Below are 14,007 nucleotides of genomic sequence, written 5' to 3'. Positions count from 1 at the left end.
AGCTGGNGGCCCGCGCCCACCCCGCGCCCCGCCGCGCTCCCGCCAGCGCTGACAGCTAGCGAACCGACTTCTGCGGGCCGAACTGCCCCAAACTGGGAAGTGCACGGGGCGAACCAACGCAAGCCTCGGCGGGGGGAGGCGAGGCCAGACACAGGGCCCGGGGTCGGTCCGATCCCACCTACCCCCAGCTGCGCACCGGAAAACACAGTACAATCCCAAAACAGAGCGAAAACTCTCTCCCTTAGCCCAGGACCTCGACGTGGAAAACTCGGCCTACCCTTCACCAGCCCCTTTCTCCCTGCTCCAGCAACCTCACATGGTTCGGCCCACAACTGGGCCTCTTCCATCGACTCTGAGTTCAGGGGGTGACAGCGGAGGCCCGGACCAAACCATTCCAGTTACTGACTCCCTTGCAGCCTTTTTGGAACTGGGCAGTGCATCCCTGATTGGCCAGAAGCCATTTTGGAAGTGGGCAACACCAAACAAACTTAAAGGAAGAATTCTAAACTCTGGAAAAATGGCATTAAAGATTTGCATAACAAGGAGATAGTTCTTTCTCAGGGTTTCTCAACATCTGCACTTTTTAGAGCGAGCAATTTTCTTTCTGTGGAGGCTGTCCCGTGCTTTGTTGGATGCCTTTCTATCCACTGGATGCCTGTAGCACTCCCCCCTCCCATCCCCCCCCCAAAAAAACCCATCTCCAGACTAGGCCAAATGACCCCTGGCGGAGAAAAATCATCCACAGTTGAGAACCACTGTTCCATCTGAACTCTGCACTGGGTTATGATTCAAAGTTAACCTATGGCAGTTATTCCACATATGCAGCTCATTTGTTTTTGAAGCTAGCCAGTTGAATTTTGGATTATGGCAGAAAAGACTAATTGGTAATACCCAGACTTGACCACAGCTTGCAAATATTAGTTCATTCTTTGGGTTTCAACCTAAGACACTACAGCTCTTTGATTCAATGAAGACCCAAGTCAACTGACAACTACTCACCAGCATAAGCTATTTGCACAGTTGTCTACAGCTAGACCACACAGCTGGGCAAAGTTATTTAATGCATCCTGAAAGCATGCCCTCTGCCTCCCCTGCTTTGCACATCGAGCTTTTCAGATGCTTGCAACAACAGCTGTTCAAGAAGCCTGGCCTAATCCATTGTCCACACGTGTTGAGTCCAGAAGATTTGTGAGTCTGCAAACCAAAACAGGATGCAGGAGCATCAGGCCGGCACCCAGAGGCTCTCACTATGGAATGTGTGGGAGTTATGCAGCTATTCCTATGCCACACATTTATAAAAATGGAGAGATGCTGGGGCGCCAGGGTGGCTCAGTCGGTTAAGTGTCCGACTCTTGATGTAGGCTCAAGGCATGATCTCAGAGTCATGAGATGAAGCACCACCAACAGATTGCTTGGGATTCTCTCTCTTCCTCTCTCTCTGTGCCGCTCATACTCTCTCCCTCTCTCAAAGTAAATAAACATTGAAGGAAAAAAAAAAAACAGATGGACCAAAACCAGGGCTTCTATGACCTCTTCCAAGACTTCCTATCTTTTCAGATGCTTTTTGCAACTTAATCTTCTTTCTGCTCATTGTTCCATGTTTATTAAACATCTCTCGGGGCGCCTGGGTGGCTTAGTCGGTTAAGCGTCCGACTTTCACTTAGGTCATGATCTCGCGGTTCGTGGGTTCGAGCCCCACGTCGGGCTCTGTGCTGACTGCCAGCTCAGAGCCTGGAGCCTGTTTCAGATTCTGTGTCTCCCTCTCTCTCTGACCCTCCCCTGCTCACGCTGTCTCTCTCTCTCTCCTAGAAATAAATAAAAAATATTTTTTAAAAAATCTCTCCTATTCATAAGTTGAGGAACTCCACAGAGTATCTAAAGTCAAAACAGTGTCTGGCCCTTAATAGGCATCCAGTATTTGTTAAATGGAGATCATGATTGCATTTACGTACAATACATACAATTCATTAGCATTAGGGTCACATCTCTTATCTCGTGCTGACTAAACTCTTCTCACTGTGCTTATTTCACACCATCCCATAAATCATTGGAAGTTGTCTATTCTTCTCAAAAACAAAAAAATTGAGATTAGAAAAGAATAGAAATACTGAATATCAATACTAGTGGGCACTACTATTATTATTATTGAGTACTTACTCTGAGGCAGGCACTCCACACTTTTCTGTAAATTATTCCATTTGTCCTCAGTCAGATAGTAAATATTTAGCCCTGCAGACTATATATGAGTTTTATGGAATATTCTTCATCCACTTCATCTTCTCCTTTTTCTTCTTTACAACCCTTTAAAATGTAAAAATCAGTCTTATGTAGCAGAACATGCATAAAAACACAAAAAACAAAAGACAAAAAATCCGCTCCATCAGCTCCATTTTGTGGATGGGACTAAAATTGCATTCAGAGAAACACCTAACGTTCCTCAGTTTACATATTTTATTGTAGATCTACCACAACATAATATAAGCTCCATAAGGACAGGGAATTTTGTCTTCTTTAGTCAGTTTTTTTCTCCAGCGCCGGGAACAATAAATAGATCTCAATAAATAGATTTAAAAAAATTTTTTTAACGTGTATTTATATTTGAGAGACAGAGAGAGACAGTGGGAGCCTGGGAGGGGCAGAGAGAGAGGGAGACAGAATCCGAAGCAGGCTCCAGACTGAGCAGTCCACACCAAGCCCAAGGCAGGGCTCGAACTCACGAACCGTTGAGATCATGACCTGAGCTGAAGTTTGCTGCTTAACCGACTGAGCCACCCAGGCGCCCCGCAATAAATATTTATTGACCAAAGGAAAGAATAAGTGAGTGAACTTGACCAGTTATACTAAATGACTTAACTATTGATTGCCTCAGGAAGGCTGTGGCTGCAGGGCTCTGGCCACTAGATTTTGCTGTTTCCCAGTAGTATTAATCAGTGCTTCCCCGTAGTATTAATCAGTGCAGAGACAAAGAATCCCCACCCGAGAGCGAAACCCAAATTGAAGACAACTTGTTAAGTAGGACAGAAGATGCTGCCCTCACTCAAGATGGCGACAAGGCAGCGTGCCCTTTCCGGTCACGTGATCTGCCCCTCGGTGAAGGGCACCTCCCCGCGCGTGCGTGCTGCGCCGGGGCTGCGAGGCGCTGAGGGGAGAGGCGCCGCCGCCAGCGCCGCCGCGGGGACCCGTTAGAGCGGAAGCGCTGCCGCCGCCGCCTTCGCTATCCCGGGGACCCTGATTCCCGGCAGGTGGGAGGCGGGAGCCATGTCGAAGCGGCTTCGGAGCAGCGAAGTGTGCGCGGACTGCAGCGGGCCGGGTGAGTCCCACCGGCTGGGCCCGCTCTCCTCAGCTCTACTCAGAGGGACCCCTGCCCCGGGGCCGCCCCCTCGGGTCGGGCGGGTCCCGGCGGCCGAACCCCACACTTGGGGGCGCGGGGAGGAGGAGCCGGGGAGGCCTCGGAACGGGACCCGTCCGGGGCCTGTCAGAGCCGGGCTAGCAGGGGGGGCCGCCGCCCTCCCGTCCCTCCCTCCCCTCTCATCCTCTCTTGTCCCCTCTGTCCCAGGCCGGGCGGGGAGGCTGCGGGGTCGGGGCCGCTTCCCCAACAGGAAGGGGCTTGGGCAATCCACAGGAAGGCCAATTACAGAAGTAAAATGCGAGCGTTCTCCCGGCTGCGGCCCCCAGAGGCTGCAGGTGTTGCCCCCCTTCCCTCGCAGTCCCCCAGACCTCCGCCCCGCGAGGGGCCCCTGCTCAGGGTGGGCGCCCTCGCCGCTTCCGTCCACCAGTACTCTCCAGGGGACTACGGTGGACGATTTTCCTGCTCCTAACATCCCGGTTCCCACTCCACCTCCAGCGGGGAGAATCTCCGGGACGTCCGGGGTCTTGCGAACACATGCAGCGCTTGGGAGGCAGTGCGCGTCTAGAGTTTTGGGATCTGGACGGCCTGGGTTCAACCTAGGTCCGCCTGTGGGTGACCTTGGGCTGGTGATTTCATTTGGCCCAGCCTTAAATTCCTTCTTTTTTCCGATGGAGAGAATTGGGAGAACCATATTCAGTGGGAAGAAAGAGTCAATGAATGTTCTTAGCATTATCTCACCTAAGTTTTTTTTCTCCTTTTTGTATTGTGGTGTTTGGTACAGAACCTTTGCAGTCTCTTAAAGCTAGCGTTGAGTTTCTAAATCTTACATTAATTACAGCGTACAAAATAAACAAAATCACTGGCAAATATACACACTTGGGCGTTCAGGGAAGCTAGGCAGGCATATGGGTGCATTGAAAGCCCAAAACCATTCTTCCCTGCGTATTTTCAGATTTAGAGCTCAGATCCCTCTTAGCAATTGGCCCTGAATTGACAGGTCTCTCTGCTTTTTTCCGTGCTTGGATTTCAGTGCTTTGAAATTAGAAGTCATTCAAAGGTAAGATGGCCTTCTTTGGTACATCTAGTGTCCAATCAACAATCGCAGCGGAATCGTTGAACGGCAGTGTTTTTGCAACCGTTCTGAACTTCATCTGGTTGTATGGAAGTGGAGACTGATTTTAACTAGTGCTGTGATAACTCAGACCTTGTGTGGTTGTTTCATGGCCCGTGTAGTGCAAGTGGGGTTACCAGTTTCCTTTGAAGGTGGGGAGGAGGGTGGAGAGCTGAAAACAGGACCTCAAGTTGGTGTGGGTTATACAGACTCCATCGTATTCTCTAAACATGTTATTTGTTCCACTTCCTTATTTTCTTACTTGTTTTCGGTTGAACTTTCTGTGATGTGTTTGATTCACATGAGTCTAGAATCAGACTTCCTCTTGGAACGTATGTTCTTTACTCCCCATGAGTTGATGGGGGACAGGAAACCTGAGGTCCCCATTTGCCGTGCTAATGACCGCCTTGCCCTTGTGCAGCATTTCATGCGTATTTCAGACAGTTTTCTCTTCCATTGTATCGTTTTAGTTGTCTCAAATGCCTAATCTACAGAGACTTGAGTCATTTCCTTCCTGTTTTGAATATAATTAGGCTACCTTGAAATGTTGTGTGAACTTGAGCAGCTAGGAATCTGTGCTGCCCTTTCTACAGTACCCTGGTCAGAGTCGCCTCTTTCTCTTTGGGGTCCCTTTAAAAATTCTGATGACTGCTAAAGCCTTCTGCCTGGAAAATGCACATGTAGTCACTCTTTGACACAGGATTCATGTTATAATTTCTTCATGGGGTCACAGACATTTCTGAAGCCCATCTGTGGTGTTCCTAGAATACTGGTCAAGAAGCCCCTGAACAGAACATTTAGGTAAACTGGAAAGGTTTCACCCAACAGAATCCATATGAACTCGGTTTTGATTTTACTCTATCGTGATCACTAATATTTTTTCCATGAGATTCTGATCCATGATGTTGAAGTGATTGAGAACCTTGCTTAATGTGTGTTAAATCTTTGTCGTCTTACTCCTATTTAATTTTCTCCAAGAACACTGAATCCTCTGAGTGATCTTTGAAAACCAAAGCTGTGTTTCAAAAGGGTCTCCTCCCCACCACCCAATAGTAGTAGTAGTATCAGTCCTGTACTACAAAAAGAAGTGTTCTTGTGTATCTTTGTACGCATCCTTTGTCTTGGTATTTTCAATCTTTGCTTTTCAGGATTATATGGTAGTACTGACAGAGTTCTACTTCATTGAGTTATTTTGTTTCTGTTTTATCTCCTGACAAACCCTTAACCACGATCACGTCTTAGCAAATATTTTACTCTTTTTTTCCTAATGAATCTAGTTCATTCTAAATAGCTCCTCCTCTGCGCTCAACTACCCGAAAACTCCGCTGAGACTTTTCGCTATAGTAGTTGTGATTATCTGACACATTTGATGTTTTAAGTATTGACAAAAACTTTTTCCTGTCCTCGTGAATTTCAGTGGCCTCTTGACAATATCTGAATGTTAGGTAGAAAATAATTTAGATAAGTTATAACTGTTGACGTTACTAAGTACTTAGTATACACGAGGCACCTTACCCTTGATGTCCCCCTTGCCTGAGGTATGCTATTATTCCCATTTGATCCGTGGCAAGGATGCTCAAAGAAATTACTTGCCTGAGACAGTTGTGCAAGAAGTGGCAGAGTTGGGGTTCCAACCCGTGACTGCTTGTCTGCAAAACCAACCTCTCAACCACCACACCCTCTGACTCCCAGGATTTGTCTCTGATTGAAATCTCAGAACTTTTCATTATATGGTCGGAAAGGATTTGAATAAACTGTTAAATATGGTAAAGATGGTGTATATGCATTTCAGAGATTTTTGTGGACATTGAAGAATTTTTAAATATAACTCTTAGACCAGGCAGCTCGAGTGGCACCTATTGTCACCCTGTTGTGAGTCTGACGACATGTAGAAAGTCTGATTTTGTCTGGAGTTTCCAGATATGTGTTCAGTTTATTGCCCAGTGTGGACTGTTCTTACTGCCTACCAAGTGCGAATTATTCCTGGTCTCAAAGGATGTCTGCTGGAGTTCTGGGGGACTTCGTGGGAAAAAAGTATCTTACCCGCCCCCAAAATATTACTCGCTTTTATTTTACATCTTTGCCTCTGTGGAACTGCTGCCTTTACAGCTTCTCTTCCTTCAGATCAACTGCAAGGGGGAAATTGGCAGTTTATCTGAAACGAGTAGTGGATGTCATAGAATATTTCCTAGCAGAAAAGGCCAGGTTCCTCAGTCTGTCCTTCGAGCCACCATAGCCAAGCAGTTTCGTCATTGTGTCTCTTGCAGCTTTCTGCTAAGCACGGAGCCAGAGCCATGCGGAGGTATGGCAGTAGATGAGTAGATTTGCTTCGGTGATGGTAAAGCGTGTGGATTATTCACTGATATGATTATGTTCTCTTGCTCTTGGTGGAGATGGATTTGAGATGATTCATCTGTACCCTCTCAGTGTGTTTCTCTTAACTGGAATGAAGGAGCGATCATCTGAGATGGTAGATCCCATCAGGGCTACAGACTGTGACCCTGGACTAGAAAGGAGACAGCTGCTTATTCAGGGCTTCGACTCGTGTTTAGTCTCAGTTCACGTTGTGCCCAATCAGCCAACATAGGTGGCACCATCAGACAGGCTCACCAGTGTGGTGTGTCAGCCAGCATTCTAAAACAGCAGAAATGCCTTGTTTTTCTGAAAAACCAAACCTCGGTCACCTGGGGCCATCTGGCAGCACAGCAGCCCCCTGTGTCCTCGCCACTGAGATGTCATTCTTCCTTCCAGACCCTTCCTGGGCATCCGTAAACCGGGGGACTTTTATCTGTGACGAGTGCTGCGGTGTCCACCGGAGCCTGGGGCGCCACGTCTCCCAAGTAAGGCACCTGAAGCATGCGCCGTGGCCTCCCACGCTGCTGCAGGTAAAGAGTAGGAACTCGCACAGCACATAATTGGAGCTTTCAGCACTCTTGGTTTTAGCAACTAACATCCCTTCACTGTACTTCTGGAATCTTATAACGATGTTTGAATCACAACTGAATAGAAGTGCCATGCCTATCGCTGCCATATAAAGGACTGAATTTGTCATTTAAGATTTTTCCCCCCTCTGAACAAATCCAAAAAACCTCAATTATAGATAGATAACTGATTTTTAAAGTTTGTTTTTGGTAATGTTTCCCTGCTGACTTTCTAGACTGTCACCAGGAAGTGTCATTAAATGGCTCGTCTTTTCCCTGTGCCGTGATAAGTGTTCCTGAAGGCTGCGGTCTCAGAAACTTTTCATTACGTCTCCTGCTTTGATGGGAAGTCTCCTGCTTTGATGGGAACGTGGACTGAAATTCCTCAGAAATTTCTGAAACATGTGATTTAAGTTTCCTTGAAGTTCTTCTTAACCAGTTAGAGACCAAATTAAGTTAACATGTTTCAGTTGAATGCCCAGCACCCTGCCAAGTGTTAAAGTGAGCCCTTTGTTTTATTTGAGGTTGAATGTCACGTCACCTGTACTTCTATTTTGGGGTACACATTTTTCAAGTTCCATTGGAACTCAGAATTAAACATGTGTTTTGCCTTCATTTGCCTTGAGTACATATTCTACTGAATCTGTGGCAGCTGTACAGCATGTCCCTTAAACTTACCCGCATAAACCAAGGGGTCAAAACAAGTGGGTTTGGGTCTCTTATGTGATGGTATCTCCACTAATACAAAAAACAGATGGGGCTGTGTCAGAAGTCGTGCTGTGACATGCAATTAGGAAAGTATGGTTTATTAATAACTTATGCTGAGAAGTTCCTAACAGCTCCATCTCATGTGAAAGTAGGTGTTTACCGCCCTCAGGTCTTTGTTTACAGATTTCATTATAGGGCCTGAAGAAAGTCCAGAGATGAGTTGTTTAAAATGCCAGGCTTGACCCTAAAAGAACAATTCCGAAAGTGTGGCACATGATCCACCAGTGGTACTCAAGACAGATGGAGGTGATACCCAGATATTTGTTTTAATGGTTGCGTCATTTTAATGTGTATAAGAGAACTTTAGCACATCAAGCCATAATTCCTAGAAGTTTTTAAAAAAATGAGTAGATTTAAAGAAAAATATTAGGCAGATAGTCTAGACAGTAGACAGTACGTGGGTTGTTAGGAATCTTGAAAATAGTATTTGGATGATCTGGCTTGGGAGATACTGTGCTAAAGTGCCAAAATACTCTTCCTCTATAATCTATAAAAGCAATTTAATCAAACCCTCTTAGGTCTTTACTATCCTCCTGGTCAAACCTGAATCTTGCATACAGATTCATTGTTCTCCTTCTAGAATCAGAAAGCACTGATTTGAGGGACATCCCCATCATGCTAGTATTTGTCATGGGTCTTGGTTTTCCCAGTTCAGTCACTACAGCTCCCAGGGAATATTTGTGGAAGGAAATTACAATGTGATTTTATACTGCTTGGTTTTAGATGGTTGAAACCTTGTATAATAACGGTGCTAATTCTATATGGGAGCATTCATTGCTGGACCCTGCCTCTGTTATGAGTGGAAGACGTAAAGCTAATCCACAGGATAAAGTACAGTGAGTGGAATGTTTAATACTTTTATTTCTTTGTAACACACAGGGCCCACTAAAAGGTATGCGGTGACTTTTGACCAGCCTCCACAAGGGCAGCACAGGAAGTGTGTACACCCCAATTGTGCATTGAGCCTTTTGCTTTTAGAAACGCAGAAGACTGGGTACAGGACCATCTCTTTTGCGTGATTGCGTAGCACCAGTCAGTGGCTTCTCCAGTTTGAGACAGGTTCGGAGGCTGTTCATGTAATCAAATTTAAGCTTAGGTGCCCAAACAAGAGGCAGTCAGACCAGAAATCTCGGTTCTGGGCTCCAGTCTGCCTGATGCCTTACCTATAGGATGGGACAAAATGCCCCTTCCTCTCAAGGCCACTAGGTCAATTATGAAAATTACAAAGAGGAGCCCCTGGGTGGCTCAGTCAGTTAAGTGTCCCACTCTTGATCTCGACTCAGGTCATGACCTCACAATTCATGAGTTTGAGCCCCACATCAGGCTCTGTGCACTGTCGGTGCAGATGGAGCCTGCTTGGGATTCTCTCTCTCCCTGTCTCTGACCCTCCCTGACTCATGCTCTCTCTCATTCTCTCAAAATACATAAATAAACTTAAAAAAAAAATTTTTTTAAAAGAAAATTACAAAGAGAGGAGAGGTGCTATAAAAAGCCAAGTCCTCTGCAGCCCTGGCCATTAGAATGACTAATCGATGTTTTGCAGGTCTTAAATTCATGCTGGAACTTATTTTTCTATTGTTCATTTTCTTCTTGAGTGGGGCATACGGGTCACTTCCTCTTCTTTTTACAACCTGAAGAATGGGGAATGTCACATCTGTACTGCAAGTGAGCTGTTTTCTTTGTTTTTGAACAGTCCTAATAAAGCGGAATTCATCAGAGCCAAGTATCAGATGTTGGCATTTGTGCATCGCTTGCCTTGCCGGGATGATGACAGTGTAACTGCCAAAGACCTTAGCAAGGTGGGCCACACCTTTTACAATCCCTACTGTTGCTGGAGGAAACAGTGTATTGTTTTGCTTGAAAAAAAATTTAAAGAGGAAAGAGGGAAAAACAACACAAAAACTTTCTGTACTCTAAATAATTAATAACAGCCTTTTTTGGAATTGGTTTCATCTTTAATCTTAACTCCAATGGCAGCCATTCATGTTAGTGGAGGTACAAGGGCAAAAAGGAAAAATAAGTATGTATCTAGAAAACGATTTATATTTTTCAGATATGGTTTTAAAGTTGTATTTCTAGGGATGCCTGGGTGGCTCAGTTGGTTAAGCATCCAAGACTCTTGATTTTAGCTCAGGCCATGGATCTCACGGTTCATGAGTTCGAGCCCTGTGCTGACTGTGTGGAGCCTGCTTGGGATTTTCTTTCTGCTCCTCCCCTGCTCATGTTCTCTCTCTCTCTCAAAATAAAACTAACAAAAACAAAAAATAAAATTATATTTCTACAAGTTTTTTTTATTAACTTTGAAATGGGAACCATTCTTGAGTTTGTTTCTAGAAGGGACTAGAAAGTTTGAGGGACTTCTTTAGGTATCTAGGTTGTACACTGAGTAGGATCTTCAGGAGGCAGGATGACTCAAAGCTGTAGTACTCGGGATTCTTTAATGTACTTGTAAAATGAGTAGATGGCTTTTTTTATGTGGGCCTCTGCATGTTTTTGAGAGTTGCCATGAGAAATATGTATCTTTATTTTCAAAGCACTGCTTTTAGGAAATGTTCATGCAGAGCATGGGTACTCACAACTCAGATTTTAAAAGTTTGCATAGACGCATGTATAATTGTTATTTCTGTTAATTAATAATGCTTGGCAAGGTGTTTTTTTTACCAATTTAAAAATATTAAATAAATTTTATTTTTTTTATTAAAAATTTTTTAATGTTTCTTTATTTTTGAGAGAGATACAGAGTGAGAGCAGAGGAGGGGCTGAGAGAAAGGGCGACACAGAACCCAAAGCAGGCTCCAGGCTCTGAGCTGTCAGCACAGAGCCTGACACAAGGCTCGAACCCACAAACCACAAGATCATAGCCTGAGCCAAAGTCGGGCACCTAACCAACTGAGCCACCCAGGAGCCCCCTTAAATAAATTAATTTTAAAAGCAAGACATGGACATAGATGCTGCAGTAGATACCTGCTTTCTCAGATTAAGAGTTACGTCATTTTGAACAATTCTAGGTTGGACTTGAAGGAAAGCAGCTCATCTTCTGCATGTGTAAGAGCTTTTCTGCAGTGGTACGGAATTTGGTATAGACAGGCCTACTTCCCACCCTGAAAGACTTGGTTAAAGTAATGTATGTATACAAGGGCGAGAGTGATGTTGTGGAGAGGGTTTGCTGTAAGGCAGAATCCTGCAATTTCTGTGGTGTGGGATATGCGGTCTTTGGAGCAGACCGATAACAACAACAGATGATAACAGTGTCAGAACAGCAGCAGCTGTATTCTTTGAGCATTTCCTATGTACCAGGCTCCATGCTAAGAATTTTGTTATATCACTGACTTCTTACAGTTACCCTCTGCATAAAGGTGGCATAGTTATCACCATTTTCGAGATGAGAAAACTAAGGCTCAGTTTGCTTAAAGAACTTCCACAAGGTCATACAACTTGAAGGCTGTATGGTTTGAAATTCAGGTCTTGGAGACCTCAGAACCATGTTCAACCACCTTCTCATACTGCCTCTCATTCCAGGGCTGGCTGTGTCCCCTAGACAGATCATGCATCTGGGCACATCAGCCTTCCCAGCCCTGTTTCCTTCTCAGTAAGTGCACTTGGCCCCAGCGGAGGGCCCAGAGGTGGTCGTGACCAGCAAGGGAGAGACTGCTTCATCCATCTTACTAAGCCAAACAGAGATGATTACTAACATAATGTATATGAAAATGATCTGCCAGCTGCTCTAGTACACCACTCTTTACACCTTTAACAAATATTTTTTTGGTTTGTGTGTTTTTCAGCAACTCCATTCAAGCGTGAGAACAGGGAATCTCGAAACCTGTTTGAGGCTGTTATCTTTAGGAGCACAAGCCAACTTCTTTCACCCTGTGAGGAAAGCATGAATTGATTGAGATATTAAGTTGAAACTAAGTGGGTTGTGTTTGTGTAGCCTTTAGTTTTATTTAATTTGCTCGTTTGCCTCCTTTTTGTTAATAGGAAAAAGGAAACACCCCACTCCATGTTGCCTCCAAAGCAGGGCAGATTTTACAGGCAGAATTATTGGCAGTGTATGGAGCAGACCCAGGCACACAGGATTCTAGTGGAAAAACTCCTGTTGATTATGCAAGGTAAGAGACCTAGATTCTTGTCGCTTCCTGGGTTAGGGATTATTAATGTTGGGTGTGATTCATTGTTAGGTGGCTAAATTGTGTATGATTAACATTTAACCCCTTTAAGTTAAGGATTTGCATCCTATTATTTTGCAGATGAAGACATTTCAGATATATATGAGCTTAGAAGCTGGCAAAGTCATAGAGAGTAGAGCCATTAACCAGTTAGCTTTCAGTCTTTCACATGACTTATAATGTAGTAGTGTTTGGGCCATTGGCAGAGTCCAAGTCAAGTATCAAGAATCACAGAACCCACCCCTCAGTTTTTTAATATGTTTAGTCATTGCTTGAACTTAAAAACAGATCTATGTAGATAGGTATGTGATTAAACAAGTATAGTGTAAAATGTTAATTATAGGTTTTAGGTAGCTGACATCTGAGTGCCTGCTATAAAATTCTTCTTGGTTTAAAAACTTTGTGAAATGCTGGAAGAATAAACAAGTCCATAAGTTAGTCTTGAATATTCTTTAAATGATAGAAGGTGGCTTATCTTTCCTTCTTCTTGCATGTTAACTTTATTAACTGCAAACCACCATACTCTTTACTGCAGAGGATAAAATGGGTGAAATGACAAAGTTGTGCCTTCTCAGAATTTATTATCTTGTAGAGGAGATGATTCATAAATGCATGAAAGAGTTAAATGAAGCAAGATAACATGGAATTCATTGCCAGAATGGATAACTCATCTTAAAAGGCATATACAGGGTTTCTTAATTGTGGCCTAAATCATTAAGAAATTTCTTTAGTTGGACTTTGAAAAATGGGTTGGATTTGGGTGTGTGAAAGAGGACCTAAGACATTCCAGGTGAAAAAGAAAGGCCTGAATCAAGTTCAGGAGGGACTGATGGACAGGGAGTGTTGGGCCCAGCAGAGTGCTTCACTGGATAGAATAGGGTGAGCTGAGATATTGAGAAATACAGTATTTCATCAGATCTGAGACTTCACCGATTGTACAGGTCATCATTATCTCATATACCACTAAAAAATGAGGAAAATTCGGCCAGTTAAGTGATAAATGGGGGCGCCTGGGTCATTTGGTTAAGCGTCCCACTCTTGACTTTGGCTCAGGTCATGATCTCACAGTTTGTGAGTTGGAACCCCACATTGGGCTCTGCACTGATAGAATGGAGCCTGCTTGGAATTCTCTCTCTCTCTCTGTCTCTGTCCCTCCCCTGCTTTCTTTCTCTCTCAAAATAAACAAATAAACTTAAAAAAAAAATGATGGATGTACCATCAATTGTCAGATACTACCTGATTTCACAGATGTTTAAAAAAATGAGGAAAAAAAGATGCGTATCTCAGAAATCAAATGTGTGGTATGTTGAAGGAATATTTTGTAGTGTCTTGAACAATGAGAAGAGAAACTAGCAGAAACTAGACTTTATCTTTTAAGAAGAAGAGAGCACTCAGTACATGGTACTTACTATCACTTATGTTAGAATTTCCTTACGTGTACCTTGCATATACAATAGTCCCTCAATGTAATTATTTTTTTAATGTTTTATTTATTTCTGAGAGAGAGAGAGAGCATGAGCAGGGGAGGGTCAGAGAGAGAGGGAGACACAGAATTTGAAGCAGGCTCCAGGCTCTGAGCTAGCTGTCAGCACAGAGGCCAACACGGGGCTCGAACCCACGAACCGTGAGATCATGACCTGAGCCAAAGTTGGACGCTTAACCGACTGAGCCACCCAGGTGCCCTATCTCAAT

The 14,007-nt window shown here is 44.2% G+C and overlaps 1 protein-coding gene across 16 annotated transcripts in view; it reads left to right on the top strand.

Annotated features, from left to right (window-relative positions):
- Positions 1–3,134: 3,134 nt before the first annotated feature.
- GIT2 (GIT ArfGAP 2) overlaps positions 3,135–14,007 on the top strand; it is a 51,302-nt gene continuing 40,429 nt past the window's right edge. For 15 of the 16 annotated variants that reach the window (XR_013337794.1, XM_077775042.1, XM_077775014.1 and 12 more), the window contains exons 1-6: positions 3,135–3,310; positions 7,212–7,345; positions 8,873–8,985; positions 9,843–9,948; positions 11,932–12,018; positions 12,128–12,258. Coding sequence is in view for 15 of the 16 variants with exons in the window: in XM_077775042.1 (XP_077631168.1) it covers positions 3,259–3,310; positions 7,212–7,345; positions 8,873–8,985; positions 9,843–9,948; positions 11,932–12,018; positions 12,128–12,258 (623 nt within the window). In the remaining variant the exon portion in view is untranslated. Of the gene's footprint in view, positions 3,311–7,211; positions 7,346–8,872; positions 8,986–9,842; positions 9,949–11,931; positions 12,019–12,127; positions 12,259–14,007 lie in introns of those variants that run through there. The other variant, XM_077775058.1, reaches the window with a different exon arrangement.

Source organism: Crocuta crocuta, unplaced genomic scaffold (genome assembly GCF_008692635.1).
Source record: "Crocuta crocuta isolate KB4526 unplaced genomic scaffold, BGI_CrCroc_1.0 scaffold313, whole genome shotgun sequence".
Classification (NCBI taxonomy): Eukaryota; Metazoa; Chordata; class Mammalia; order Carnivora; family Hyaenidae; genus Crocuta; species Crocuta crocuta.
This window is presented reverse-complemented; position numbering and strand designations above follow the sequence as displayed.